Source organism: Phocoena sinus, chromosome 1 (assembly GCF_008692025.1).
Source record: "Phocoena sinus isolate mPhoSin1 chromosome 1, mPhoSin1.pri, whole genome shotgun sequence".
Lineage (NCBI taxonomy): Eukaryota > Metazoa > Chordata > Mammalia > Artiodactyla > Phocoenidae > Phocoena > Phocoena sinus.
Window position 1 is genome coordinate 152,543,534 of NC_045763.1, and position 26,782 is coordinate 152,570,315.

At 51.0% G+C, this 26,782-nt stretch overlaps 1 protein-coding gene across 6 annotated transcripts in view; it reads right to left on the reverse strand.

The window, feature by feature from the left end:
- Positions 1-26,782, reverse strand: part of NFASC (neurofascin) — a 188,525-nt gene that overhangs the window by 56,008 nt on the left and 105,735 nt on the right. For 4 of the 6 annotated variants that reach the window (XM_032652104.1, XM_032652123.1, XM_032652094.1 and 1 more), the window contains 5 exons: positions 19,267-19,437; positions 12,430-12,535; positions 10,534-10,730; positions 9,948-10,070; positions 6,491-6,661 (listed from right to left, as the gene is read on the reverse strand). In XM_032652104.1, coding sequence (XP_032507995.1) covers positions 6,491-6,661; positions 9,948-10,070; positions 10,534-10,730; positions 12,430-12,535; positions 19,267-19,357 — 688 coding nt within the window. In that variant the 5' untranslated portion in view covers positions 19,358-19,437. Of the gene's footprint in view, positions 1-1,919; positions 1,971-6,490; positions 6,662-9,947; positions 10,071-10,533; positions 10,731-12,429; positions 12,536-19,266; positions 19,438-26,782 lie in introns of all 6 variants that reach the window. The other 2 variants (XM_032652073.1, XM_032652083.1) reach the window with 1 other exon arrangement.

Consider the following 26,782-nt stretch of genomic DNA (forward strand, 5'->3'; position numbering starts at 1 on the left):
CTTATCTTCCTTTCTCCTCTCCCGGATGAATCCTAAGTGGCAAGCTACAATTTTCAGACCAGCTTCCGTCTGCTACTTAGCAGGTCAGGGGGCATCTGGCATATGTTCAGAGGATACCAAACCACTATAGAGATCACTAGGACAAAGTATAGCCATGGGCTGGCCCTACTGTTACAAAAGGGGCATACTTCAAAGCCAAGTTCAGAGGTGTACTGGGTACTGTTCATCATACCGTGTCTCTCTGTCCAGCTCCCTGAACTCAGGAAGGACCTTATCTTCTTTCCTTTCTTTTCACTTTCTGTTTCTTTCTAGAAGCATTCAAGTTAGCTGTCCTTTGTTCAACACGTACCTCACTTTGACTTTATACCCTTTCCAGCTGGGGTCATACTTGGTCAGCCCCACTCTACCTTGGATCGAGGAGATGAGGTCCATCTTCTTCCGAGCTCTTGTGAGTTTTGCTTGGTTTCATAGCCCTGGATGATTCTTATAACTCCTACTTATTTACTTACAATAATATCTACCACTGGTCACAAACTGGTTTAAATGGCTGGAATCGCTTAAACTTATATAATTGATAAAACAACTCTATATGCATGTCCCCTTCAGTGGTTTGTCTTATATAAAGCAAGGAGCTTGGACCAGATGGCCTCTAAGAGACCTTCTGGCTTTGATAGACTCCAGCTTTAAGAATACTTCCATAACAGATTACCCGGAGTCCAACTGAGAAAAAGGCACATTCCACACCAATGCTCTGGGGCTCTTGACACAATGGTGGTTGGCCCCATTATTTTGAAAACAAACAATGCCCCGAATCCAACAAAGGTCCCCTGCTTCCTCGGGCAGTAAATCTCTTTGGCAGGATCTCAATGTGGCTCTGGTTGCTCGGTGCCAAGTTAAAGCCTTTGCCACTCTCGCTGGCTCTCACTCCCTCTTCCCACCCCCCCAGCCCAGACACCGATCATTGTTTATATTAGCACATCACAATACAGACACTTCCTATCTATTTGAGCCCACAATGAACCCCCCGGGGACCTGCAGCCTCAGCTTCCGAGGCGTAACTGATGATGGGAGCCAGCTGCCTCTCCAGAGCCAGCAAATGAGGATTCCTCTGGCTGCTCAAGGAAAACAAGACATTCTTGAGCCATGGTTGGGGGTAGCTCAGGTGTGGAAACAGCCAATTACTCTACTAATCAGCCTGAGCAACCAGTTGTGTGATGAGTTAGAAATATGCCTCATGGAAATTGTTCCATGACTTGCAAATGTGTGGGTGGACGGGCATTGGATTTGCATGCACTCCCACAGCAGGGAAGAGGCCCAGGTGATAGATTGCAGTGGATGGTCCAACTTCTTTTTACTTACCTTGAAAGAGAACTCAGAGCTAGACTCTTCCACCTATTTCCCAGATGGATTTTAAAGGGATATGGGACCTGTGAAATGGTACCCCCAGTAACTAAGGCTAGAGGCCAATGCAGGCAATTCATATCCAGACACTTAAGAGCTAGCTAAGCGCACACTACAAAGCTTTCTGTGTTCTTTAAACCACTGATAGAAACGAGACCTCCCCTTTCCTCCTGACTGTGGGAACTCCCTATCCTCAGGTATTCTCCATCCATCCACCACTGATTCCTAAGTTTCTACTGAACCCTCCAAGAAGCTCTTTTGAAGTCCTACCCTGGCTTGACCAACTTGTCCAGAACTCAGACTGGAGGCTGGCACATTCGAAGAGTTCGCACCTCCCCTCCCACGCTGGCCACCTTCCTCCCCGTGAGCAGCGCTTTGGAGGTGGCGCCTTGGTATCCTGACCTGGCCAACTGTCAGACTCGGTACCCAGAGTGAGTTAATGGCATGGTATCAGTCAAGTTAGGCAAACTGGGGTTAGGACCGGCAAGGTTACTCCCAAGGTTACCACGGCGACTCACCACTGTACATGTCAGGGTGGTTTCTTAAGGACGAGTCATTATAGGGGTGGTCTGCAATAAACAAAAGAGGGTGAGCAAACAGGGACCACGGAGAGGTCATGGAGGCATAAACGGGAGAGAACAACAGAAACGCAAAGCCACAAAACAACCAGGGAGCACCAGTGGTCTTTTGCAAAGGAAACACACAGCATATTTGGAAAGGAAATGGGCTTGGTGAAGAACAAGCAACACAAAACAGCCCCCGAGAGGGAAGAAAAGGTTAAATCCTGCAAAAGAAGGCAATAATGTTTCTTTTTTAATAAAGAAATTAGGCTTGACCTTTAATTGCTTGGTCCTACTATGTTTTCAAACAAATGAGATAAGAATTAGTGGTATCCCACAGCAATTGGAACAACTCTTTGCCACCAAAATCCTCAGTTCCCAGGACTCTGGATCAGGCCAGCTCCTGGGGTCGCTGAAGAGAAAGGAGTGTTAGTGAGCCCTGGGGCAAGAGCAAAACCCTACCTGAGCAGAAGTTAACTTGCAAGGGGTGGGAGGTAAATGAGGGGACAAGACAGAGAGAAACAGATCATCAACAGAGTGAGACAGAGAGACCCTTGGCATTGTCCAGCAATCACGTGCTGACCAGCAACAAACACCCCCCAACCTGTCCAGGTGGGCACCGCCCTGGTCTCCAAGATGTGTCTGCTGGCAGAATGGCCTCCTTCTGAGGAGGTGAGGAGTGGTCCGGGGAGGTGGGGACGGCCAGGCTGAGGTTCAGATTTTAGGATTAGAAAGGCAGCCTGGGACAGGGGAGAGAGTGCGAGCTGTGAGATCTACACTTAGAACAGGGAAAGGCCTGCTAACTAAGACGGAGGTTCAGAGCTCTCTAGACTAGCTTGGGATGAAGCCATTCCTTAAGGAACAACATCAGTGGGCTCCAACGTTACGTAATTAAAACCTTCGGGCATTTCATCCTCAGTGAAAAAGGCATTCTGGAATAGGGCACCATCATGCCAACATCCTTAAGTAGATTTTCATTCTCCTATCACTGTCCCCTTCCAGCTACTGGGTTCAAGTTTTGACAGTACCAACAGGGGGTGGGGAGTGGAACAGCCGACTGGAAGCCAAGCAGACGGCCCTGAGAAGCCTGGACTGAGCCCAGCTGCCTGAGGGGGGAGAGGTGCTGCCAGAACATTTGCATATTTGAAGACAGATCAAATCCTGTTACAACTCATGCCAGGGAGGCAACGCGAGCTCTTTTCTGGGACCCGCATTGCACTGCATCCCAAATTTGCTTAACACCTGCTAGAAGGAGTTTCATTATTCAGAACCATCCTTTAAAATGGAGCGCGTTGTAAAAGACCTAGCCTGCGTTTGGGAAGTTGGCTTGGGTTTATCTGGAGCTAAAGGTGGGGAACTGATCTGCGGTGGAAAGAAGAGACAGGGTGGCAGAGGGGCGGGAGGGGCAGCGACTGGCCTTGGGTGGTAACGTTCCCCTCCTGGGGAGGACAGGGCACACACAGGTGAAAGGGCCCTTGCTTCGTGCTCCCAGTGCCACCAGGTGAAACAGAAGTGACCAAGCTCAGGATTGACCTCTTGGCTTGTGGATTCTGGAGCACATCTGAGAGATTTAGGGAGACTTTCTGACTCCTTTAAGAAGGTCCCTGAGATGACAGACGTTAGAAGGAAGCAGGGTTAGCGCTCCACCGTCCGCCTCAGGGCCATCCCTCCTCCCACACCACGGCTGCCTCTTGTCCCCAGGAGGCACCCGGTGCCTGTGTGGTGTGGACAAAGTGGGACACGCATCTCTTTGTTACTCCGACTTCACTGTTTGTCTTTGACTGCATCCCAAAACAAAATTTTAAAATGACTTTATATTGCCCAGTATTTGGTATTAGATCCCTTTCTCTTCTTCCTTTAATGCAGGTAATAAAAACTGGGCTGTGATGAGATGTATTTCTTCCCCAATGGGCAGACTGTGAAAGAAAACCCTGGTGAGAACAGTCTTTGAAGCTGTCCCAACTTGTCTGTTTTGTCTCCCACCCCCAGACCTGGTTCTGAAGGTACAAGAAGAAGCTTGTGTCCTTTCCAGGCAGGAAAGCAGAGAGAGCACAACTGAGTTATTTTAAGCAACTGTGCCCAATTCTGGGCTGGCTCGGATGCCCAGAACTTGCTCCCAGCCAAAGCTGCCCTTGGGAGAACTCCAGGAAGGCTACAGGGTTCTGTTCCCATCACCCAGGGGGTTTCTCAGCATTTGGGGGAAAGCGATTTCAGTGGAGTAGGGGACCCAGAAATGAAGCAGAAACAAACATCCCTTACCTCCTCTGGTAGGGAAAAGGATGTTTCTGGAAAGTTCAACTTGTAAATGTTGTTGAAATCTCCAACTGCTTAATTCCACAGAGGAAGGCTCTTCCCCACCTCTATCTCCCTGCTTCTACCCCGTGTAACAGTGAGGGCCCCTGCTCAGGACTGCAGGTGGTCACTTGACTCAGTCCCCAAACAGCAGGCAGACTTCAAGGTGATGGCACTGAAGGCTATCCAGGGAGCATCTTGCTCTTCATACTCCTGTCTCTCCCACTGCCCAAGGCTGCCTGCTCTGTCCTGGCTCCGGAGGCCCCTCTGAGGTCCTGGGCAGACCACACTGTCCTCCCCAGCTCAGCCAGCTGGCAGGCGATCGCCCCTGCACTGAGGCGACACCTCAGACAACCCAACTTTCTTTGCAGGGGTCCTCTCTGGGCCTGGGTCCGGAATAAGAAAACCAGGGAACAGGTAGCAAGTGGATCGGAGCTGGGCGACCCTGCCAGGAACAAGGGGGCCTTGTCCCTGGGTTGCTGGCCATCGTGTTGGCTACCAGAGCACGGGCAACTCAGAGCAGTGTGTGGGGAGCTGTACAGGCAGGAGAGGGGAGAATCAGAGGAGGGTGAAACAGGGTTCAAAGAGAGAAAGATGAGAGGGGAAAAGAAGAGAGAAAGAAAGAGGGAGGCGAAACAGTGAAGAAGGAAGTGAAAAAGAAAAGGGAAGAACATGAAGAGAAAGGAAGAAAGAAAAGCACCACAACAGGAGAAGGGGAACGGAAGGGACGCTGCTTCTTGTGGGTCCCCCTCCGTGCTGCGGTGGAGACGGAGCGTGGGGCAGGGCTGACTCTCAGCACCAGGGGTTCCCATCACCGGCAGGGACTGGTGGGGAGAGAAGAGCCCACCTGTCCTGACCGAGGGGCGAGCTCACCCGCGCCTCTCTCCCGCCGCCTGCGCCCACCCAGGAGGTGTCGTCAACCACCCACCCACTTCCGGGGGGTGCTCCGGGAAGCCAAGGCTCAGCCTCTTTCCTTCGACCTGCGGTAACCGCCCTTGCCCACGTGGGGCCCTCTGCCTGGCCTCCCCCCATGACTGCCTCTGCCCCTGGCATTGAAAACAACACTCAGAGCTGGGTCAGACAGACGAAGGTCTATGGGGGGCTTTTCTACAGAAGGCAAGTTACAAATCCATGGTATAAACCAACACAGCCACTTTCAGTGTCCTGAGCAGGCTGAGGACTTTGCAGCCAAAGCTCCAGGCCGGCTGGCACCTGGCAAAAAAAGTGTGTCTCTGACCTGACTGTCTTCTCTCTCTCCTGGTGGAGGGTCACCATGCTAAAATGGGTCAGGAAATGCTGATTCACTCTGATACCAGCCAAACAGAATCAGGGAATAAAACTGAAAACAAATAAAACTAAAAGATAACCCTGCAACTTTTAAACACAGCAACTCCATATGGTCCAGCATATACTTATTACGGAATCAAACACAATTCGTTTTGCTGTACTCACTAATTTGGATATTCCATACTGTTGCTTTATTCTAGAAATAAAGATAACCAAACAAGGACTAGAAATAATCAAGCTGGCTGCATGAGAGCGTGGTGGATGACCACTTATAGTAGTACTTCTCAAATTGTGGTGTGTCCCTAGACACCTGGAGAACTAATGAAGACCAAAGAGGCCCCGGACTGCCGGGCAGGAGAGGGCTAGGCTTAGGTACGGGTGCCAAGTTTGCTAGGTGATTCTTTTTTTTTTTTTTTTAACTATTTATTTATTTATGGCTGTGTTGGGTCTTCGTTTCTGTGCGAGGGCTTTCTCTAGTTGTGGCAAGCGGGGGCCACTCTTCATCGCGGTGCGCGGGCCTCTCACTATCGCGGCCTCTGTTGTTGCGGAACACAGGCTCCAGACGCGCAGGCTCAGTAATTGTGGGCCCAGTTGCTCCGCGGCATGTGGGATCTTCCCAGACCAGGGCTCGAACCCGTGTCCCCTGCGTTGGCAGGCAGATTCTCAACCACTGCGCCACCATGGAAGCCCGCCAGGTGATTCTGATTCCACCAAAATTTGAGAAGTGCTGGTGTGGAGTAGGACCAAGTTTAACTCAAGGCTCATTTTAGAATCAAGAGATGTGGCTGAACAGCAGCTAAAGTCACTCAGGCACAATGAGCTGCAAGGATTTCTAGGTCAAGATTGGGGACAAGGCTCTTCCCAGACCCAGGTGCCAGGGGCCGCTTGGGCTCAGTGGGCTGCTGCCCCCAGCCCCCAGCTCCCAGCCCCGGGCAGGGGCCTGCACTTACTGGTAAGGACTTTGAGGTTGAATGGGTTCTTCTGCTGGATGGTGTGGGTGAAGTGGAAGCGGGCATTGCAGCTGTAGTCCGTCTGCATGTCCTGCAGCATCACATTAGAGAAGTACAGGTCTCCGTTATGGCCCTGGGACACACGCTTGTCTTGGGTGATGGGCTCCATGGCTATAAGGAAGCAGAGGTACAGTGGGAGGTTAGCAGTAACGATAACAGTAATAAAAATCATCATAGGGCTTCCCTGGTGGCGCAGTGGTTGAGAGTCCGCCTGCCGATGCAGGGGACACGGGTTCGTGCCCCGGTCTGGGAAGATCCCACATGCCGCGGAGCGGCTGGGCCCGTGAGTCATGGCCGCTGAGCCTGCGCGTCCGGAGCCTGTGCTCTGCAACGGGAGAGGCCACAACGGTGAGAGGCCCGCGTACCGCAAAAACAAAAAACCAAAAATCATCATAGTTCTGGCAATTGAGCACCTACAGAGGGCCAGGTGGGGGCTGGGAGCTTGACATTATTTGATTTAATCCTTTCAACTCTGAGGCAGGGCTTATTCCCATTTTAAGGATAAGAAAGCAGAGGATTTAACATGACCTGGGTCGCGAGAAAGCAGTGAGAGGGGAGTAGGATTTCGATTCAGCCCTGCCTGCCCACCACGCTCATGCTCCGTGACCGTGCTTTTCTATCTCCTATTCATGCCGCAAAAGATCTGACTGGCTCCGAGGCCAGAGGGAGGAAACACAATCCTTCAGATGCTCCCCAAACTGGGAGTCAAGTTCACCTGTTTTATTTTTTAAACGTCTACTCATCCCCAAGAAAGAAAAAAGCACCACCGATTATAATTGTAAGAGGTATACCAATCAATGATGCATACCAACAGCGTTAGGGCACCTTCCAATTTTAGAGATGTTCAAATATGAAAATGTGTGCTTTTTAGAATTAATGACATCACAGGAGTGGCTGAGAATGCTGACAACATAATCTACGTTTCTTTCAAGCACTGCATCTGTAAACTCAAATGATCAGGTTTCTAGGCTGTTAGGTTTAAAAAAATATACTTAATAAGGCTGACTACTCACAGGTATCTCATTCTCATCCCTGATGATTGTTTCTCAAGTCACCATTTCTTTTTTTTTTTTCTCTTGAAAAGTGGTTCTATTTTATTTATTTATTTGCTTTACAATGTTGTGCTACTTGCAGGTATACAGCAAAGTGATTCCGTTTATTTATATATATATAATACTTTGTCAGATTCTTTTTCCATTATAGGTTATTATAAGGTATTGAATATAGTTCCCTGTGCTATACAGTAGGACCTTGTTGTTTATCAAGTCACCATTTCTTAAAGCATGTCTTAAAGGTTAATGATGCCAACTTTCCAATGATGGGCTGCTGAGCTTTTCAATTCATTTATCAAAGATTTACTGTAGGCGTCAGGCACTGTGCTAGGCACTGCTGAAAGACAGAGAGATAAGAAAGACAGTTCCGGGCTTCCCTGGTGGCGCAGTGGTTGAGGGTCCGCCTGCCGATGCAGGCGACACGGGTTTGTGCCCCGATCCGGGAAGATACCACGTGCCGCGGAGCGGCTGGGCCCGTGAGCCATGGTCGCTGAGCCTGCGCGTCCGGAGCCTGTGCTCCGCAAGGGAGAGGCCACGACAGCGAGAGGCCCGCGTGCCGCAAAAAAAAAAAAAAAAAAAAAGAAAGACAGTTCCTGCCCTCAAATCACCTTCGGTCTAGTAGAAGAGACAGCAGATAAATGCAATGCAGTGTGGTGCGTGGGAAGCCCCAGATGAGAAGGGGATGAGCTGAGAGAAGGAGCACCCAGTCCATTCTGGGGTTTGAGCTGACACTGGAAGGCTGCATGACATTTACCAGGCAGAAGGGAAAGGACCTAAGTGGTTTCTAAGCAGCAGGAACAGTGTGTGCTAAAGCTAAGAATCCACAGCCTGAGCAGGGGAGTGGGGGTGGGGAGAGGCAGGGGGTAGGGGGAGGGCTGGAGAGTCAGAGGGGACCACGTCAGGAGCTGTGTGCCAGGGAAAGGGGTCTGGACTTTATGGGAAGTGATGAGGAGGCAATGAAGGACTCTGAGCATGAATGAATCAGTTTTACATTTTTAGAAAGACAGGGGAGGCCAGGTACAGATGATTACTTTAACCCAGGGAAAAGCCGACGGTGGCCTGTGCTGGGTAGATGCTAGAGAGGATGGAAAGAGGAGGGCCATGAGATTTGCTCAGGAGGTAGCATGGACACAACTTGGTGTGATGGCGGGGGATAAGAGGAGAGTCTGAACTGTTAGCTAACAAACCAACCCTCCAGCCTGTCGCCCACATATACTCACGGTGATGAGGCAAGGCAGGGACAATGATCGAGCACAAAGCCATCCTCACCTCGCAAAACAATTGAAAGCAGCCTCTTTCGGAAGCAGGCTAATAGGAATTCAGAGATGGGGACTTCCCTGGTGGTCCAGTGGCTAGGACTCCACACTCCCAGTGCAGGGGACCCAGGTTCGATCCCTGGTCAGGAAACTAGAGCCCACATGCCGCAAAACTAAGACCCGGCGCAGCCAAGTAAATAAAATAAATATTAAAAAAGAAATTCAGGGATGGAGAGAATGATGGGTGACAGGGAGGAGTATCTATAGATTGATGAAAGGATGGATAGATAGGGAAGGAGGAGGGGAAGGAGGGGATGGGAGGTATTCAGGAAGGGAGGGAGGGAGGAAGGAAGCCAGGGTGATGCTCAGATAGATAGCAGTCTTCTATCCATCTTCATAATGCCCTCTCCTCTTATTTGACTGAAAACACAGGAATAAACATCGGTCCAGAGCAGTTAAGTGAGCCTCTGTCCAAAACTGAGCCAGGACAAGCTCTGAATGATGTACTCTGTCCCCGACTCCAAACATCCTGTCTCCCCATCACTCCTTTATCAGAAGTTTCATTCCTGAATCCCGCTTCTGTCCTACAAGAAGAGTGAATCGGAATAAATCCAGACGCACCGAAGACTGAAAGAGGAGGCTTGGTTTCAACCTGCGTTCAACTGGCCGACTGAAAACCAGTTTCTCCTCCGTCCCATTCCTTTTGCTCTTCCTCTTTTTAATCCTCACAAATATCACTGAGCACTTATTGTGTGTCTGGCCCTGTTCTAAGCACTTTGGATGTATTAACTCATTTATCCTTACAATAATTCTATTAGATAAGTACGATTAGCAGGCCTATTTTTTCCAGAGGAGGAAACTGAGGCCCAGAGATGTTAAGCAGCTTGTTCAAGATCACACAGCTAACAGCAGCCAGGCTAAAAAGTGAGCCCTAGCAACCTCCCTCTGCAAAGCCAGTGTCCTCTGCCACATGGCCACCTTATATCTGCTTCTCACAAGTCTAGGTCGTCGAGCCTTGGGAAGACCCCTCCCCATTTAACACTCCCTAAGGTTAAAAGAGAAATAAAACACCAGGCCCCCAAGACTTACAGCTGCTCATCCAGAAGATGACTGGGGACGGAAGTCCAGGTGGGGGGTTGCACTGGAGCGTCAAGGGAGCACCTTCTTGAACGACGACAGGGTCTAGGTTTTCCTTGGGCCACAGAGGAGATTCTAGGGAGAAACAGACAAAGGAGGATGTGATGAGGGTGATGGCTAGCCTGGGGCAAGGAGCAGGGTTAGAGGATGGCACGCAAGGAGGGCAAAGAGAGGAGGAAATGGGAGGCATGAGAGAGGAACGGGGCCTGTGAGTCCAAGCGAGGCGCAGCCCTTGAGAGGCGGGAGAGGCCTATTTCATCTGACTGAATGGATGCACGTCCTTAAAGCCTCTTCTCCTTCCCCGCCCTGCGCCCGGAGTGGCCAGTGAAGTTGTTCACGACCGGTTTGGAAACTTCTTTTCCAAGGAATCTTTTTGAGTTGGGGGAGATGAACCCCTGCTCAGAGGCAGAAAAGCAAGCAGGACACGTGGGGCACCAAGGTTCCTGCAGGACAAGGGTGGGGCAACCCTTCTGGAATGACCCTCCGTGCCCTGCCCTCCACTGACCCAGGGCATCCTGGGCCCGCCCCATGCACTCACTGGACACCTGCAGGCGGATCCTATTGGACAGGGCCGTGCCAAACTTGTTGCGGGCAAAACACTGGTATTCCCCCTCATACTCCTCTGGCCGCCCGCCACTGCGGAAGTCGATCACCAGGGTACCAGACCTCCTCCTCATCGACACCCGGGGGTCCTTGGCGATGTTGAAGAACCTACTGTTGCGAGTCCAGTGGAAGCTGTGGACAATGAAGGGGGTGGGTTGGAGGGGGGTGGGCAGGGACAGCGAAGAGTAGCAGGTTGGGCTCCAGGCTCTGAGCTCCAGGTCAGAATCTCAGGGCCCTAGACTCTGACTCAGGCCCATAACTGTTCCTCCAGACCAATGGGTCCCAGCCCTGGCTGAGTAGCAGGACCTGCTAGAATGCCTGATAAAATGCCAGGACCCGGGTCCCACCCAGGTGAACCCCTGGGGCAGGTCCCTGACATTAGTAGTTTTACCCAACCCAGGCTGGGAGTCATGGCTCTAAGTGATAGATACCAAGTAGCCCCTGGGGGACTGTGCTCTTTAGAGGGGTAGGCAGCAATTTTGAGTCTTTAAAATCCAGAGTCAGCTGCTACTTCCACCCCCAAGCACTCCCAACCTCCGACTAGGAATGCAAACCCAAATTCCTATTCCCCCTGACCGGAACACATCAGCGAGGGCCGGCCCTGTTCCTCCTGTCTTTTACTTGATAATCGAAATGGCCCGGGTTACCTATGCCGCTGCTCAGTGGATGCAGATTATAAAACGGTGGCTGTACATTTCGGGAGGAGCGATTTTGAAAGAAAGGGCAGCCTTAATAAAACTGAGCCCCGGGGTGGAGAGACTAGAACATCTCTCTGCTTCTCCCGGGGGGACGTGTGTCTGCAGCTGCCCAGGACTTAAGTAAAAGAAGCAGGAGCAGTAGTGGCCGCTCAGTGTCTCAGAGTCATTGTTCCTGCGAAGGACCGTGGAAGAAAGACCAAACCTCAGAAGCAAGGTCACCAGTGCCCTGCCTGACTTTTCAGGGTGACTCCTGCTTCTCCCGTCAGGGGCAAGGGAGGCCCTGCTTGCTCCCGGGCTCACAGCTCTGGGCCAGACCATCTCAGGCAGAGCGGGGAGGGAGGCAGAAGCAGGACGCCACACACCTGAGGTGGGCTCCACTCGTCTCATTTCTCCTGCTGACAGACACACTCTACATGGGGGCCTGTCACGTCTGGGTCTGAATCCAGCATGAGGCTCCTGAGAGCTCCGGCCTGGGGATGCTGTTTTGAAGATGGTGGACGCGTAGTGCATCCTTATCACCGATGCCTATCACTTGGTAGAAACGAACCTGGCCTGGGCGGTCAGAGGCCTGGGATTAGGTACTTCACATCTCTGTGCCTCCACTTTACTGCCTCTTCACCAGGACATGAGTCGTTCCCCAAGCGGCAGTGAGGTGGTTGAACAGACAGTGTGAGGAACATCTAACACAGAGCCCGGTACAGCAGGCTTGCAACTCGTGTCTGCTGACGTCTCATGTGATCCTGCTGTGTACGTACATAAGCAGAGACGAGCTCAGAACGAAAGACTCAAGTTGGCTTGAAGGTGAACTTCCTATAACCTAAGCGTGGGGTGGATGCTGGGAACACAGGCAGTGGGACGAATGCTTGACTCGAAGTCGGAAAACTTAATACCTAGTCCTGGCTTTGTGGTGTGAACTTAAGCCAGTTGAGTTTCCTGGCCCCCAGCGTCCTCACCGTCTCAATTTCCTGGCTATCCAGATTGTACCTTCTACCTTGTGGGTGCCTAATGGACATTTTTAATTTCTCAGCTGCTTCAACTATCATCAGACCCAGGGGGAAGGGGACGGTTTAAATGCCCTGTTCGCAGGCCCCTTTCCCTCCAGCCAGCTTGGATCTACCTGCCAGTACACTCACCTGGGGGCAGGGTTCCCTTTTGCTTCACACTCAATCAAGATGTTATCACGGGGATCCACGATGTGCTCCTTCACTGACTGCTTGGTGATGGTTGGGGGCTGGGACACTGCAACAGCACACACAGTGGGCAGTCAGGGCTGCAGGGACCTGCCCTTGGGGAACGGCTGAAATGAAGAGCTTCCGGAGCCACACAGACAAGTAGGCAAGCGGGGGTGGGGGGTGAACAGTGCCCCATTCTAGAGACCCAGCTCCTTAAACGGGGCTGCAGGAAAGGGGCTGTGTGTCAAGGACCAAGCATAAGAAGAATCCCTTTAAGATCTCATAATATCGTTGTGAGAAACTGAAGGCCAGGCTTTTGTTTTACTCATTCTTGTACTCCAGTGCTTAGTACAATGCCTAGCGTACAAGAGTTCTTGACAAATGTTTGTTGAATGAATAAAGGAGCCAAAAGCTGTTCGATTTCCAGAACCTAGCGGCCATTTCCAGAACCTTCTGAGCCCTGGAGGATCAACAGTTGGCCAAACTGTGGTGAGGCTGGAGCTGAAAGACGCTTAAGTCCCCAGAAGCCCTCCCAGGGACTTACTTGTCTGCAGCTAAAGAGCCAGCTCCTCTCATTCCCAGTCCCGGACTCCAAAGTTCTCCAGGGATCTCCGCCCTGGCCTTTTCCCGCCCCTCCTTGCTGCCCTCCTAACTCCCGGAGGCACAAGTGCAGACGGGCACCCAGGGGACTTACGCTCATTCTGAATGCTTGCTGTTAGTTCCCGATGGGTTAGCATTGTGAGGGGGGAGAAAAGAAGACAACGGTTATCGGTTATCTGTGGTCGGACACGACTGATCGCCCAGGTGGCCTCACACCCCAGCATACAGGGAGAGGGCGAGGCGGGCCTGGGGAGGCAGTGTGTGGGCTGTCTCCTCCCAGCTGTGGAGCTCCGTGAATAGCCAAACAGGGGTGGGGACGGACCCGGCAAGTGCTTCACGGAGAAGGTGATGCCTCCCCCAGGAGACCAGACTGTGCAGTTGAGCAGAATGACCACCTTCTGACCAAACGATGACGTCTCCAGGGACGTCTCCCATCAGGAGTGGCAATGTTGCTCAGAAGAGGCTGGGGTCCGAAGATGCAGCCTGTCATCTCCAGATGCCCCCGAGAAAAGCGGGTTCCTTAGCCAAGGGTGCAAGGGTGAGGCTGGGGGCACCAGGGAAGGAGTGGATCTGAACCACCACTACAGGGGGAAGCCCGAGGGCCCAGCCAGGTCCACAGGCCTCACTCCTCCCTCTACACCTTCTTCTCCTTCACACCTGAAAGCACCTTCTCTCCTCATGGTCCTTTGGAAAACTCCAGGGACGGATGAATTATCGTCGTCTGCTCATGGCAGAAGTACATTGTTCTATGGAAACTCTGCTTCTGAAAAACTCTGGGGATGAAGCAGAGCCCACCACTCCTTTCTGTGCTTTTTACAAACAGGGTAAAGAGGCAGGTGGCACAAACTTTCCCCAGCGCTCACCTGAGATGTGCATGTGCTCATGTACAGGTGTGCGTATGTTTGGGGTTCGGGCTTCTCACACTTTGAGAAGCATGAGAATCACCTTCCAGGGGGGTCTGGTTAAAATGCAGGTTCTGACTCAGTAGGTCTGGGCGGGGTCTGAGCTTCTGCCTTTTTGACAAGCAGCCAGGTGATGCCGGTGCTGGTGGTCTGTGGACCACACTTTGAATAGCAAGGTTTCAGAGGTTTTAGAGGGTATACTCTTGCGGGGGAGAAGGGCTTGGTTAAAATTTGTCTGCAGAAAAGAGAACATGTGTTGCTATAACTCTTCCCCTTACAATTATACAATATATTATTACACGATTATGTTACTTTATGTCATTCTTATTTCACGCTGGTGGGGATGTCAGACACTGCCGGTGTTGTGAGCTGACCTTTTCTGAGTGATCGCTTCCTGGCGGAAGGCTGAGCCACGGTGACCTCAAAGCTTTCTGACTTGACCGCAGCGAGCTATGCAAGGGGAGTTTAGGGGCTCAGAGAGGGGGCGGCCTGGAGAAGGCAGAGTTAAGACGGGACTAAGAGATGCAACAGGAGCCACAGGAGAGAGAAGGGAGACAGAGAGGGGAGACGGAGGGTAGCAGGGATGAGGGCCCTGCTACACATGCTATCAGGAAGTGAAAGTGTTGAGAGTAAGGCTTATGGAGAGGTTCAAAACAATTCTTTCATTGGGCCAGGGTTGTGTGGCCTGTTCGGGCACTGAAGAGAAATTTTGTCTGCTTTACCATGTGCCTGGGGCAGCCCTGGCAGGAAACAAAAAGGAAAAGAAAAGTCCAGGGGAACAGCAGAAATCTGTGGTTTCTGAACACAGGCTCTGTGGAGCACCCCACTGCAGCATCTTCACCCATCTATGATTTCCCTGCCACGGCCCAAGAAAGGTAATTCTGGAAAATCAGTGGGGCTGGGCTGGGAGGGGGAGCTGGGGGTAAGGGACCATTGTCCGGAGCAGCAGGGCTGACACGTGACCTACTCCTTTGACAACCAGCCCAGACCCCTGGGTTCTTCAACTCAAGACACAGTTGACGTCTCTTGGGTCCTCCTATCCATTTGAGGACTCTGGCCTCACCCTGGATGGAAAGCCTGACAAAGGATCTGCTTTGCCCACGTGGGCTTCCAGCCTCTTTTATATAAAGGCCAGTTCAATGGAAACAGCCCTAGACGTTGCCCAGGGAATCTCAGGTTCTTGGAAGGGAAGTCACTCAGTTAAGGTCACATAGGGAGTTTGCTGCAGAATAGGAATGAGAATCAGCTCTCCCACTGCTAGTCGAGAGCTCTTTTTGCAAATCCATCCTTGGCCGGAGAGATGAGCTAGTCTGGTAGGGTCTCGGCACTCCGTTCTCCTTGACACTTTGGACAGAGCTTGGGGGAGGGGAGACGCTCAGGGTGCTGTCCCCAGCCCCACACTGAAGTCAGGCCGGGGGCCTCCTGAGAAACTACTTGCCTAAAGAGGTAATGACATGTGCAGCCACCATGGTGCTACCAAGGGGTTTATTACAGGGACACAATCAACCCAGAGGACATGCTGCCACAGGGAGAAGACAGCGAGGACAGCCTGCCTAGGGACAAAGGCGACCCATCTAGACCTGGGAACGCCCTTGCCCCCCGTGTCACACCACTTGCCCTCTCTCCTTCTATGGAAGTTGCTGGATGACGATGTCAAGTGGAGAATGAATTTGCTCTTTTGACTTCCAAGGGGGAGGAAAAGTCTTCCAATGGTCTCTGCAGGGGGTGAGGCAGATGCCTGCCCAGTCTGCAAGGTTTCTTTATTCATGAACCACTTTTCTTTCCCTGGCTCTGATATCTACCACCAAAGCAGTCATCCCTTGGAGAATGGAGTGTGTGTGTATGTGTGTGTGTGCTTTGCTGAGGTGTCCTGCAGCCTCACTGCCCGGGATGACAGTGAGGAGGAAGTGTTTCTCCTACCCCAGGGCCCTCCTCTGTGGGTTCCTAGGAGAAAAACGCCGAGTTCTTTGATGTGGGGAGGGAGACGGAGGGGCAAGCTGCCAGCAGACTCACTTTTCTGGCAAAATCACTCCGGTGGACGGGGCAACCCTTTGCTTTTTCCAAAGGTCATGCTGTTCTGCTCGGGGTGGTGAGAGTTGGGGTACATGTGACTCGGCTGGCAGAGCAGTGGGAACGGGAGGCCGAGTGTTCAATGAAGGATTGTGCCTCGGCCCGGGGGTCCGTTCCAGGAAGCCTGCTGCACCCAAGCTCCCCAGGGCAGGAGCAGCGCCCTGGTCCTTAAGGCACAGACGACGCCCTCGCAAAGGGGAAGCGAGTGGAGGGCACGCTGGGCCGGGGAGCCTCTGGCCTGAGCCCCTCAGTCCCTTCCAGCCAACACACAGAGAAAGTTACGAGTGCCTGATCTGAGGTGGTTCCCGTTGGCTATTGTGAACAATGCTGCATGAACATGGGGGTGCAGGTACCTCTCCTTTTTGCAACAACATGGATGGACCCTGAGGTCATTATACGCTAAGTGAAAATAAGTCAGACAGAGAAAGACGAATGCTGTGTGTTCTCACTTATATGTAGAATCTAAAACAGTCAAACTGAAAGAAATAGGGAGTAGGATGGTGGTTGCCAGGGGCCGGGGGTGGGGGAAGTAGGGGGATGCTGGCCAAAGGGCACAAACTTTCAGCTACAAGATGGATAAGTTCTGAGGATCTCATGTACAGCATGGCAACTATAATTAACTGTACTGTACTATATACTTGTAAATTGTTATGAGAGATCTTCAAAGTTATCACCACACACACAAAAAGGTAATTATGTGAGGAGATGGATGTGTTAACTCACCCTATTCTGGTGACCATTTCCTACTGTATATGTGCATCAAATCATCGAGCTGTACACCTTAAATCGACATATATGTCAATAATATCTCAATAAAGCTGGGGGTGGAGGGGAGAAAGCCCGATCTTTCCCCAGCCCATTCCACTGGGGCTCAGCCCAGGGTGAGATGGAAGGATGGGCTCAGATAATCTGGGGGGCGTCTATCCTGGGCCCAGGGGGAGGGAAAATCCTGACTGAAGAGGACTTCTTCTCATGGCAACTGGGTATTCTCTGAAGGGCTTGCCTCACTCTCGCCTTGCATTCAGCTTCTGTAGACTCAGTCTGGAGACGTCGCCACGGCCACTGTGCCTGCAGCAACCAGGGAGGCACAAGTAGGTATGAGGCAGGCTCCAGCAGCGGCAGCAGGAGTGCACAGCCCAGGGCACTGGGAGTGGCTTTGCAGAAGGACTCGCCTCTTCATTCAGAGGAACACTGGCCCCGCCACTATGAGCAGGAGAAAACAGCTTTGTCTCTCTGCTCCTCAGATGTCTAACCTGTCAGCTAAGGATAATACCTACTTCATGGATTCGCTGTGACAATCATGGGAGATGATGCCTGGAAAGCTCTTGGCTCTCTATTAAGCACACGGCAGCTGCTGTTCCAGGGAGAATAATGGGGGCTCCAAGAGGAGCTAAAAGGGGGCAGATTACCAGAGGTAGGGGTGTGGCATGTCGTGCCAGACCGGGGATCCAAGAGGCCTGGGTTCTTTCCATGAGTCCATCACCCGTTTGCTGTGTGACCTTGAGCAAGTAGGGACCTGAGTTCCCGTGAACACATGGGAAGGGGTCCTGCAGACCCTCCTCAGGGTCCTGGCAGCTCTCTGGCCCACAGGTGGTGCTCTGGAGAGACTGACTGCGGGGGTCCTGCCCGGGGCACGGCTGAGCTTTAGGACTCCAGATTCCTAACACAGACATCAAAGCCATCTGTTTACAGGTTCACCTTGCAGGAACCCCTCACCCACCAGCCCCGGGGATCGAAGTGGCAGGTGAGTGAGTGAGGAGAAGCGGCAGAAGAGGAATGAGCCTTCACCACTTCCTTCATAACGCAATTTCCTCTGCAGCCCCTCTCCTCTCCAAGGACGAGGCCTTATCATGCTTGTTATTAGACTGTCTGCCTGGGACTGTTAATGAGAAACTATCCTTGAGCCAGCAGTGCAGATGGTCTCCATGGGAACAGTCCCCTTTACAACTCCCCTCTCCCTCCCTCCCTAAGTGCGTGCGTGCGAGTGCGCGCACACACACACACACACACACACGTACACAAGTACGCACATACACACGCTGGGGCCATAGGGAGGGCAGTAGGGACCTTGTCCATCTTACTCAGGGTCCAACTTAAGAGTTTCTCCTGGCCTTCTCCGTCCAGAAGCACCCACTGCTCTGAGCAACTATTACTGGCGAAGTCGGGGACGGGGAGCAGAGATACCTGCAACTCTTCTCCAAGCTGTGCTAATTCCAGGCCCCAGGGGCTGGTTTTGGAGAGCTCAGTGGGGACTTCTTGGAGGCTATATCACTCTCTCACCCCTCCCCAGACACCTGTCACCTGGAGATAGCCCAAGTCATCGCTGGCATCACGTGGGCCCCATCTATTCCTAGAAGCAGGGAACAGGGGACAGAGGTGGTATGTCTACATCATAGCACTGGGATGCCAAGACTTTCTGGCAGAAGTGTCAGAATTGTGGCAAAGGTGGTACACAGCTAAATGCAGAGCCAAGGAGCATGGCTGCCAGTCAATGGGCCATTTACGAATGCAACACCAGATACGGTTGCTGGAGACATGGCTGTTAGATCAGCATTTTAAGCTTTACTTTACGATCCTGATGGCCGAATAATTCCCCCACCATGGTGAACAGATGCCATGGATTTTACTTTTCAACTTTACCATGGGAAAGTTGAAAAGAAACAGAAGGAATCCATGCCTGGTTCTCCCACGGTGACATTATAATGGGGCTCTATTTTAATGTCTCATTTAGCCACAGTCTTTTGCAAAAGTAATCTCCTTCTCAACCCTCCCAGGCCATCTGTCCTCCTCATCACTTCAGCCAAGAGGACCTGGACATATGAGAAAGGCAAATAAGAGCTGTCCACCACGCTCGGCCCCTGGAAACTCCACTTCGATAGGTAAGTCAAGACGACGGAGGGCCGAGGGAGGGGTGTGGAGGGAAGAACTTCCCAGTGACACTCCGACTTCCAAACTCTGCCGGCTCTGGTCCCACTCAGCAGGCTCCAGGCAGCCATCCTCGCAGCCATGGTCCTGAGAGACGGCACTGCGACTCAAGGTCTCAGGTCCCCAACTATGAGGCTACCTGCATCGATTCTTTGGAGGGAAACCCAGCTCTGAATCCAGAAGCCACTGCTTCCCCATCCCCAAACTTCTTTGAATGGTCTTCACTCTCCCCTGACCTTCCCTACCCTCCAATTCCTCTGCCACAAATCAGGAGAATAAAAGAGGACAGCGCAGGACTCACGATCCATAGGAATCTCGATGGCCCCGCTGAGGCTGAGCAGGCAGAAGAGGAAGGCTGTGTGGACCCAGGGCGGTGGCTGCTGCCTGGCCATCCTGAGCACTGGGCCTCGCTCCCTGCTCCCTGGCCCACAGCCTCCAGCCGCTGTAACTGGGCCTCCCGGACAGAGCTCAGCTGTGGAAAGAAATGTGATGACAGGTGAGTTTTTCTTGAACTCCTGGTTTGCTCCAGCAATCCTACAGGGCCTCGAGGACTCAAGGGTCCCCTTGGTTATAGGCCTATGTTCTAATACAGGGTTTCTTAACCTTGCACTGTTGACTTTGGGGACCCAGTGATTCTTTGTGTGGGGAACTGTCTTGGGTATTATAGCATGTTGAGCAGCATCCCTGGCCTCTACCCACTAGATGCCAGTAGAGCTCACTCCTGCCTCCAATCAAAAAAAACGTCTCTAGACATTGACAACTGTCCCCTGGAGGGCAAAACCACCCCCTGTTGAGAACCAGTATTCTAGAAGGAAGGGCAACTCGGCATAGAACAGTCATGAAAACAAACACTGGCTCCTAGGTCCAGCACCTAGAAGGTGCCATGCACTGAGCCAGCAGGAAATGCGCCAATCTCGCAGCCTCTATGAACCACGTGTGATGAGTGGACCCGAGGCCGAGTGTGTCTGGGGTAGCAGCACAGAGACAAGATCACAGTGCTGTCCTTTGACCCAGAGAGAGGGGGAGGGGAGCGCACTGTGGGCCAGAAGTTTGTTAAGTGAAAACTTGGTTGCCCCAAAGACTTTTTGTAAATGAATGATTTCTGCTAATACTTTGTGCAGCTAAATATTTGGCGGTGGTCCCTGATGTTGTCCCTTAAGAGATAAAGGCAGTGCTGAGATGAGGGCCCGGGACAGGAGGCTCCAGGAAGGTTGGTAGAATAAGCAACATTTATGACAGCACGATGTCACGTCCTCAAGCACCAGACATCAATCCAGGGCTTACAGGGGTAAGGATTAAAAATGGCTGTCCAAGGAGCCTGGAACAGGTCCTTGAGAGACAAACCCTTTTCCCCTTGTCCTGAGAGAGAAGAGCAAGCATGGCCTAAGCTGAGGCTCAGATACTGAGCTATAAAACTGCCCGAGGCTCGGAAAAACCGATTTGTAAAAACTGGTCCGTTTTGCTGTTCTACCTACCATGGGGCCAAAGAAAGCAAAGAGGACAGTGGGAGGCAGTTTCCCCACAATTCCTCCAGCTTTGCTGGACCAACAGCCGTCTAGCAAATGGACACATTGTTTAAAACAATTTGGCAGCAAAACGAAGCCTCTATCACCTGTACAGCCCCACCGTCTCGCAGCTTTCCAGACTGAGGGTGTAAGGCATGCCCTGTGCCGGGATGTGAGCAAACTAGAGGATGCTGATTCAGATTTCAGCAATTTCTTTCCTGGAAGCTGGGCCCAATACCAGCCTCCAACCTCATGTGTATTTCTGGACTCCATCTGCTGGTCTCCTTTCCCATTGCTTCCTCCTTGGTTTTGGGCACCACTGTTTCACGCCAATTACTGCAACAGCTTCCTAAGTGGTCTCTCCCCACTTCTACTCTTGCCTCTCTGGTTCATTCTCCATCCACAACCAGAGTGCTTACTCCTCAAATGCAAGTATAAATATGCCACTCCCCTCGTCAAATTCACTAGCTCACTGCTGCTCCAAAGTGGAAGCTGAAGCCCGTGAAATGGCTCAGAAGCCCTGCATGATGCAGCCCCGTCCGCAAGGTCATTTCTCATCACCATCCCCTTGTGTTCTGTGTTCCGGCCAACATGGGTCTTCTACCAGGTCTTTCAGTGCATAATGCTCTGTTGTGCTGACTTCTGCACAGATTAACTTCTGTCTAGAACACTCTTTGCACCTGCCTTCTCTCATTAGGCTATGCTAAGTATGACTTATGTGCCCCCTTGTCTGCGCTCCTGAACACCACTCATGACCCCCTATTATAGCACTTGTCACTTTGTATTCTAAAAGTACTCTAAAAGTCACTAGTCTGTACCCCCTATAGAAAGGAAGGTACTGTAAGGGAAGGTGCCTCGTCTTGTTATTCCTGGAATATAGCATAGTGCCTAAAACACAGCAGGCACTCAAAACCATGTGATGGATGGATGAAAAATGAGCAAATAAAATAATAAACCACTTGGATCACATGTTTTAAACCTGTTTCCCCACAAAACCACCAGGCGGCGCAGGAGAACACAGGCTCTGGACCTGGGCAGCAAACTGCGAAGGCTTCCAATCAGTGGAGGACAAAATTCCCTCCCTACACAGGCACTGCTCTCTGGCCAGGGAACCATCCAGCTGTAAGAGAGTTAAGAAAGTAGAAAATCTCCCAAGGGGGGGGACTGTCTGGCTGGAAGGCATCACAGCAGGTCTTTGGTTCTTTCTCCTAAGATGATCCTCACACTGTCTCAAAAAGAGTCTGCTAATGCCTCTCCATGGCTCCTGCGTTTCCAAAGACTAGACTCAGGTTATCCAATTGAAACCTTAGTGCTGAGGGAACCAGCACCGGGGGGGAGGTTCAGCTTTCCTTCCAGGAGGACAGTGGGGATGGCTCCAGTCTTGGCTCCATGACCGCCATGTTTTGTTCAGGAGCTGCCAAGTGGTAGGAAGTGATGGGAAAGAGAAGGATATCTTATTCTGGGAATCTTGATGGAAACGGGAAGCCAGAAGCTATTCACTAACTAGATACACACTGGCAAGAAGAAAGTCCAATTATTTGGGGTGTCTTTAACTCACAATTTAAAAACACAGCAGGAAAAGAACAGAGAAATAATCACGTTTAGCTGTTTGACAATTCTCTCTCTCTCTTCTCCTGGAATCCAGTTTTTCCAATAAAATCTTTAAAAAGGAAGATAATTTAAAGAACATGTAGCTTTATGCAATCCCCTTACTTCTCAGATGAGGAAACAAGAGCGGAGAAAGGGGAAGTGATGTGCTCAGGGTCACTGTGCAGGTTAGTGGCAAAGCTAGGAAAAGAACCCAGGTCTCCTGATTCCTAGCTCAGGGTTTTTCCATCCTATTTCCCTGTCTCTCAATATGCATGACAGGTCCTAAGCAAAGTTGCAACTTAAAAAAGGAAATGTATAGTTTGGCAGTACCTCAAAAAATTAAGCAAAGAATTACCATATGAGCCCGTATTTCTGCTCTTAGGTGTATGTCCTAAAGAATTAAAAACAGGGACTCAAACAAGTACATGTACACACATGTTCATAGCAGCATCATTCACAATAGCTGAGAGGTGGAACGAGCCCAAATGTCCATCAAAGAATAAATGAATAAACAAATTGCAGGTTATCGCTGGGAGAGGAGAAGCAGACCATCCGGCCAGGGGCGGGGCTTGGGGGTGGAGTCGTCAGGGCTCTTCAAGGGAAATGCTATCTAACTGTGGAGCATCCCGTGGAGGAATAAGGAAGATCCCATATCCTTGAGAGGGCAGATAGAGGCTGCAGAAGAGGGGGTGGTGATGACTGTCTTGGAAAGTCGGAAGAGGGCGTGGAATTTTTCTGTTTAGCTCCATGGGGGCAAAAGAAGGATCAAATGGGAGGAAGCTCCAGAGAGGCAGATGCTTCTCTGAGACGCAAGGAAGAATAATCCACAGCCATCGTACAAAACCATTCATGAAAATGAAACACACCACCCACACACACTACCACTATGATGTACCTGAAGGATCCTTTTATATCGAATCAAACAGGTAAGAGGTGAACCGTAAGGCTATAAAATACATTGAAGGGGGGCCCATTGCATGGGGAGTGAGGAAAAGAACAAAAATAAATAAAACCAAAAGAGAAATCTTGTGTGGACTGGTGGTGTACTGTGAACTAGGGAATATGATTAATTCAATTCTTGTGTATCTGGGATGCCCGCACCCCAATCCACTGTGTGGAAAGAAAAGCCAAAAAAAAGAGAAGAAGAAGAAGAAAGAAAAGGAAAAAGAGAATAGAGTCAACTGAATATGAAGTGTTCTGCATGTGATGTGCTGAGCTCACTGCTTTTTATAAAGAATCCATATGGCATTTGGTCAGGTGTGTCCCTGACAATGTGCCCCCACAGGAGGGAAACTGGATGCTGATCAGGATTACCTGGGTACTCTTTATTTTATTTTATTTTTTTTGCGGTACGCGGGCCTCTCACTGTCGTGGCCTCTCCCGTTGCGGAGCACAGGCTTCGGACGCGCAGGCTCAGCGGCCATGGCTCACGGGCCCAGCCGCTCCGCGGCATGTGGGATCTTCCCGGACCGGGGCACAAACCCACGTCCCCTGCATCGGCAGGCGGACTCTCAACCGCTGCGCCACCAGGGAAGCCCCCCTGGGTACTCTTTAAATACACAAATCCTTGGACCCTCAAACTTCTAGGTAGGGTGTCAAATCAAGCCTGCAGATTAAAACATTTTTTAAAATTTGAATGCCCTTAGAACCTCTGTTATCTTACATGGGGGTGCTTCACACACTTAGTCCTTCTTGAACTCAAGGACTTTAAATTTGCAAGCCCTGTGGGAGATCTGAATTCAAAATATCTAAGATGGGGCCCAGGAAAGCGCACGTGAGTTGAGTGATGATCAGCCACTGGTGAGGGGACAGCAGACATGACAGTCTCTCTCGGGTGAGTTCAAGAACATTGGCCATGCAGCAAAACCACCTGGGTTTGAAGCCGCTCCCCGCTTACAAGGGGGGGATCACGGGCAAGTACTGAAACTTTGGAGCTTTGTATTTCTCATCTGAAAAATGCATATAATAGAAGCACCTATTCCAGAGAGCTGCCACTGTGACTTGATACCTCAAATCCTATATAAAACACTTAACAAAGCATGGGGGCACAAGCTCAAGAAATGTTAGCTAGTGCTATCCATCGGGCTTTGAACTACCTCCAGGACACTACCAGCAACAGCTCCAAGGAGCAATACTACTTATCCAACCGCAATCAGGGTGCTTTTCTATTTTTCCTTTCTTCTGGGTCCTGGTTTGCTTTCTTTCCCCAGATTGGGGGGCCCCTGGTGTTGATTCCACAAGCTGTCCCTGGCAGATGGATGAGAGGCCCACAGCTCCCACAAGCTGTTGCCGTCAGGAGCTCCCCGCATTCCCGCAGCCCCATTCTGAGCAAGCTGCACCGGTGTTCACAACACATCTGAAGTGATGGGGAGAAAAGACAGGCTTGCACGGAGACACGCCTCAGTCGGCAGCACCACGGCCCCTGCAGCAGAACCCGCCTTGGACTTTTGGCCAGCAGTCAGCCGGCCATTCGTTCACTTACCGGACCTGGTGGCAGGCGCCAGTCTAGAGAATATACAGGGACAAGAGCTGCGCTTTCTCTACTCTTGCAGAGTCTACGTCTCAGTGGGGAAGACAGGAAATAAACGTTGAACAGCAACAACAACAACAAAATCAGGCAGCAGTAAGTGCAAAGAAGGAAACACAATCTGACCTGCACACAACGTTTACAGCAGCCTTTTCCATAATTGCCAAATTTGGAAGCACCCAAGTTGTCCTTCAGTAGGTGAACAGATAAATAAACTGGTCCATCCAGACAATGGAATATTTTTTTTAGCACTAAAAGGAAATGAGCTATCAAGCCTTGAAAAGACATGGAAGAAACTTAAATGCCTGTTAGCAAGTGAAAGAAACCAATCTGAAAAATCTACCTACTGTATGATTCTAACTATGGAACATTCTGGAAAAGGCAAAACTATGGAGACAATAAAAAGATCAGGGGTTGGAGGGAAGGAGGGATGAATAGGTGGAGCACAGAAGATTTTTAGGGCAATGAAACTACTCTGTATGATACTCTAATGGTATCATTATAATTTGTCAAAACTCATAGAATGTCCAATACCAGGAGTAAACCCTATTGCAAACTGTGGACTTTGGGTGATGACGATGTGTCAATGTAGGTTCATCAGTTGTAACAAATGTACCACTCTGGTGGGAATGGTGATGACACAGGGGTGGCTGTGCACGTGTGGGGGCAGGAGGCATATGGGAACTCTATGTACCCTCTGCTCAATTTTGCTGTGAATCTAAAAGTGCTCTAAAAAATGAAGTCTATTAAAAAAAAGAAAAAAGAAACTACAGTGATGGTGATGTGATAAAAGAAAGTGAATGGTCAAGGAAGGCCTCTGTAAAAATGTGACATTTGACCAAGATATAAACGGCAATAAGGAGCCAACCTTGTAAAGATGGGTCAGAAAAGCATTCCAGGCAGATAGAACTGCCTGTGCAAAGGCCCAGTGGCAGGAAGCAGATGGGGACATGCAAGAAACTGAAAGAAGCCGGTGTGACTGAAGCTTGGAGGGTACGTGGGGAACAGAACAAGTCATAGTCGGAGAGGGAGACAAGAGTATACTCCCAGAGGGCTGAAGGCCAAAGTAAGGAATTAAAATATATTCTAAGCATGTCAGGAAACTATTGTAGGGTTCTAAGTGGTGAATCGACCCGATAAGATTTGTTTGTAAAGACCACTCTGCTGTGTGGAGGGTGGAATGTAGATCGACAACACTGGAAGCAGGGAGACCTTGTAGGAGGCGCTGTATCCTCTGGGGCAAGGCCAGCCCCTCAGCTTCCAAACCCAGAAACTTCATCACACAAAGTTTTATTCCCGGTGGTGAGGGCAGAGCTGAAAAATTCTGCAAAAATCTTTTAGTGCTGGGTGTTTACGATGGGTCCAGAGAAGCTGGGTGGCTTCTTTGGAAGTGCCTCAGGCCCTCTCCGAGGGGGAGGGTGGGTGGCTAGCTGCTTCACAGTCCTTCTTTTACACTGGGCTTTTGCATAAGGTTTTGTTTCAAGAAAGGATTCTGTTAGTAAAACAAAGAACTGAAAACCCCTGTGCAACAGCCTAACTTCCCAAATGCAGAAACCCTGCGCCCCGTGGCAAAAACACGTGAGTGCAACAGCCAGGTGCAGGCGTGAGGAACAGCACACCAGGCTGGGGCCGCAGCACTGCACTGGAAACCGTCTGGCTTCCCGTGGCTAGCATCTCCTCACTGAGGCCTGGGGTGCCTTCTCGGGACAGCCTCACAATCCCTGACACCCCTGGTCAACCTGTGTCCATCCCCACCCCAGCTGCTTCTGTCCTTTATGTCTCTCTTAAAATAAAACGTGCTTCGAAAGCCCTCCCTGATCAGGCCCTTGCGTACCTGCCCCGTCTCATCCGCCGCTCCTCCACTCACCCCCAGTTATACTGAATTATTCCTAGCTCCATGAATAGTCCTTGCTCGCTCATCCACCCACTGAGAGAGCACCGCACAGACGACGGCCACACCATCTACGACAGCAGGAGCCTGGCCCACAGCCTCTGCAGCAGACAGCCCAGAGTGGTCAGGACTCGGGCAGTGACTACAGGCTTTCAGATACTTTTAACCAGTATTTCCAACTCAAGACCAACCGGGGAAAGACAAATATGCTTCTCAGACCAATCACATGGGATGCCTGCTTCTACTTAGCCCGCCTCCAGGTGCCCACGTCAGTCTGAGCATACAGGAAGTCTTCCCTTTCTTT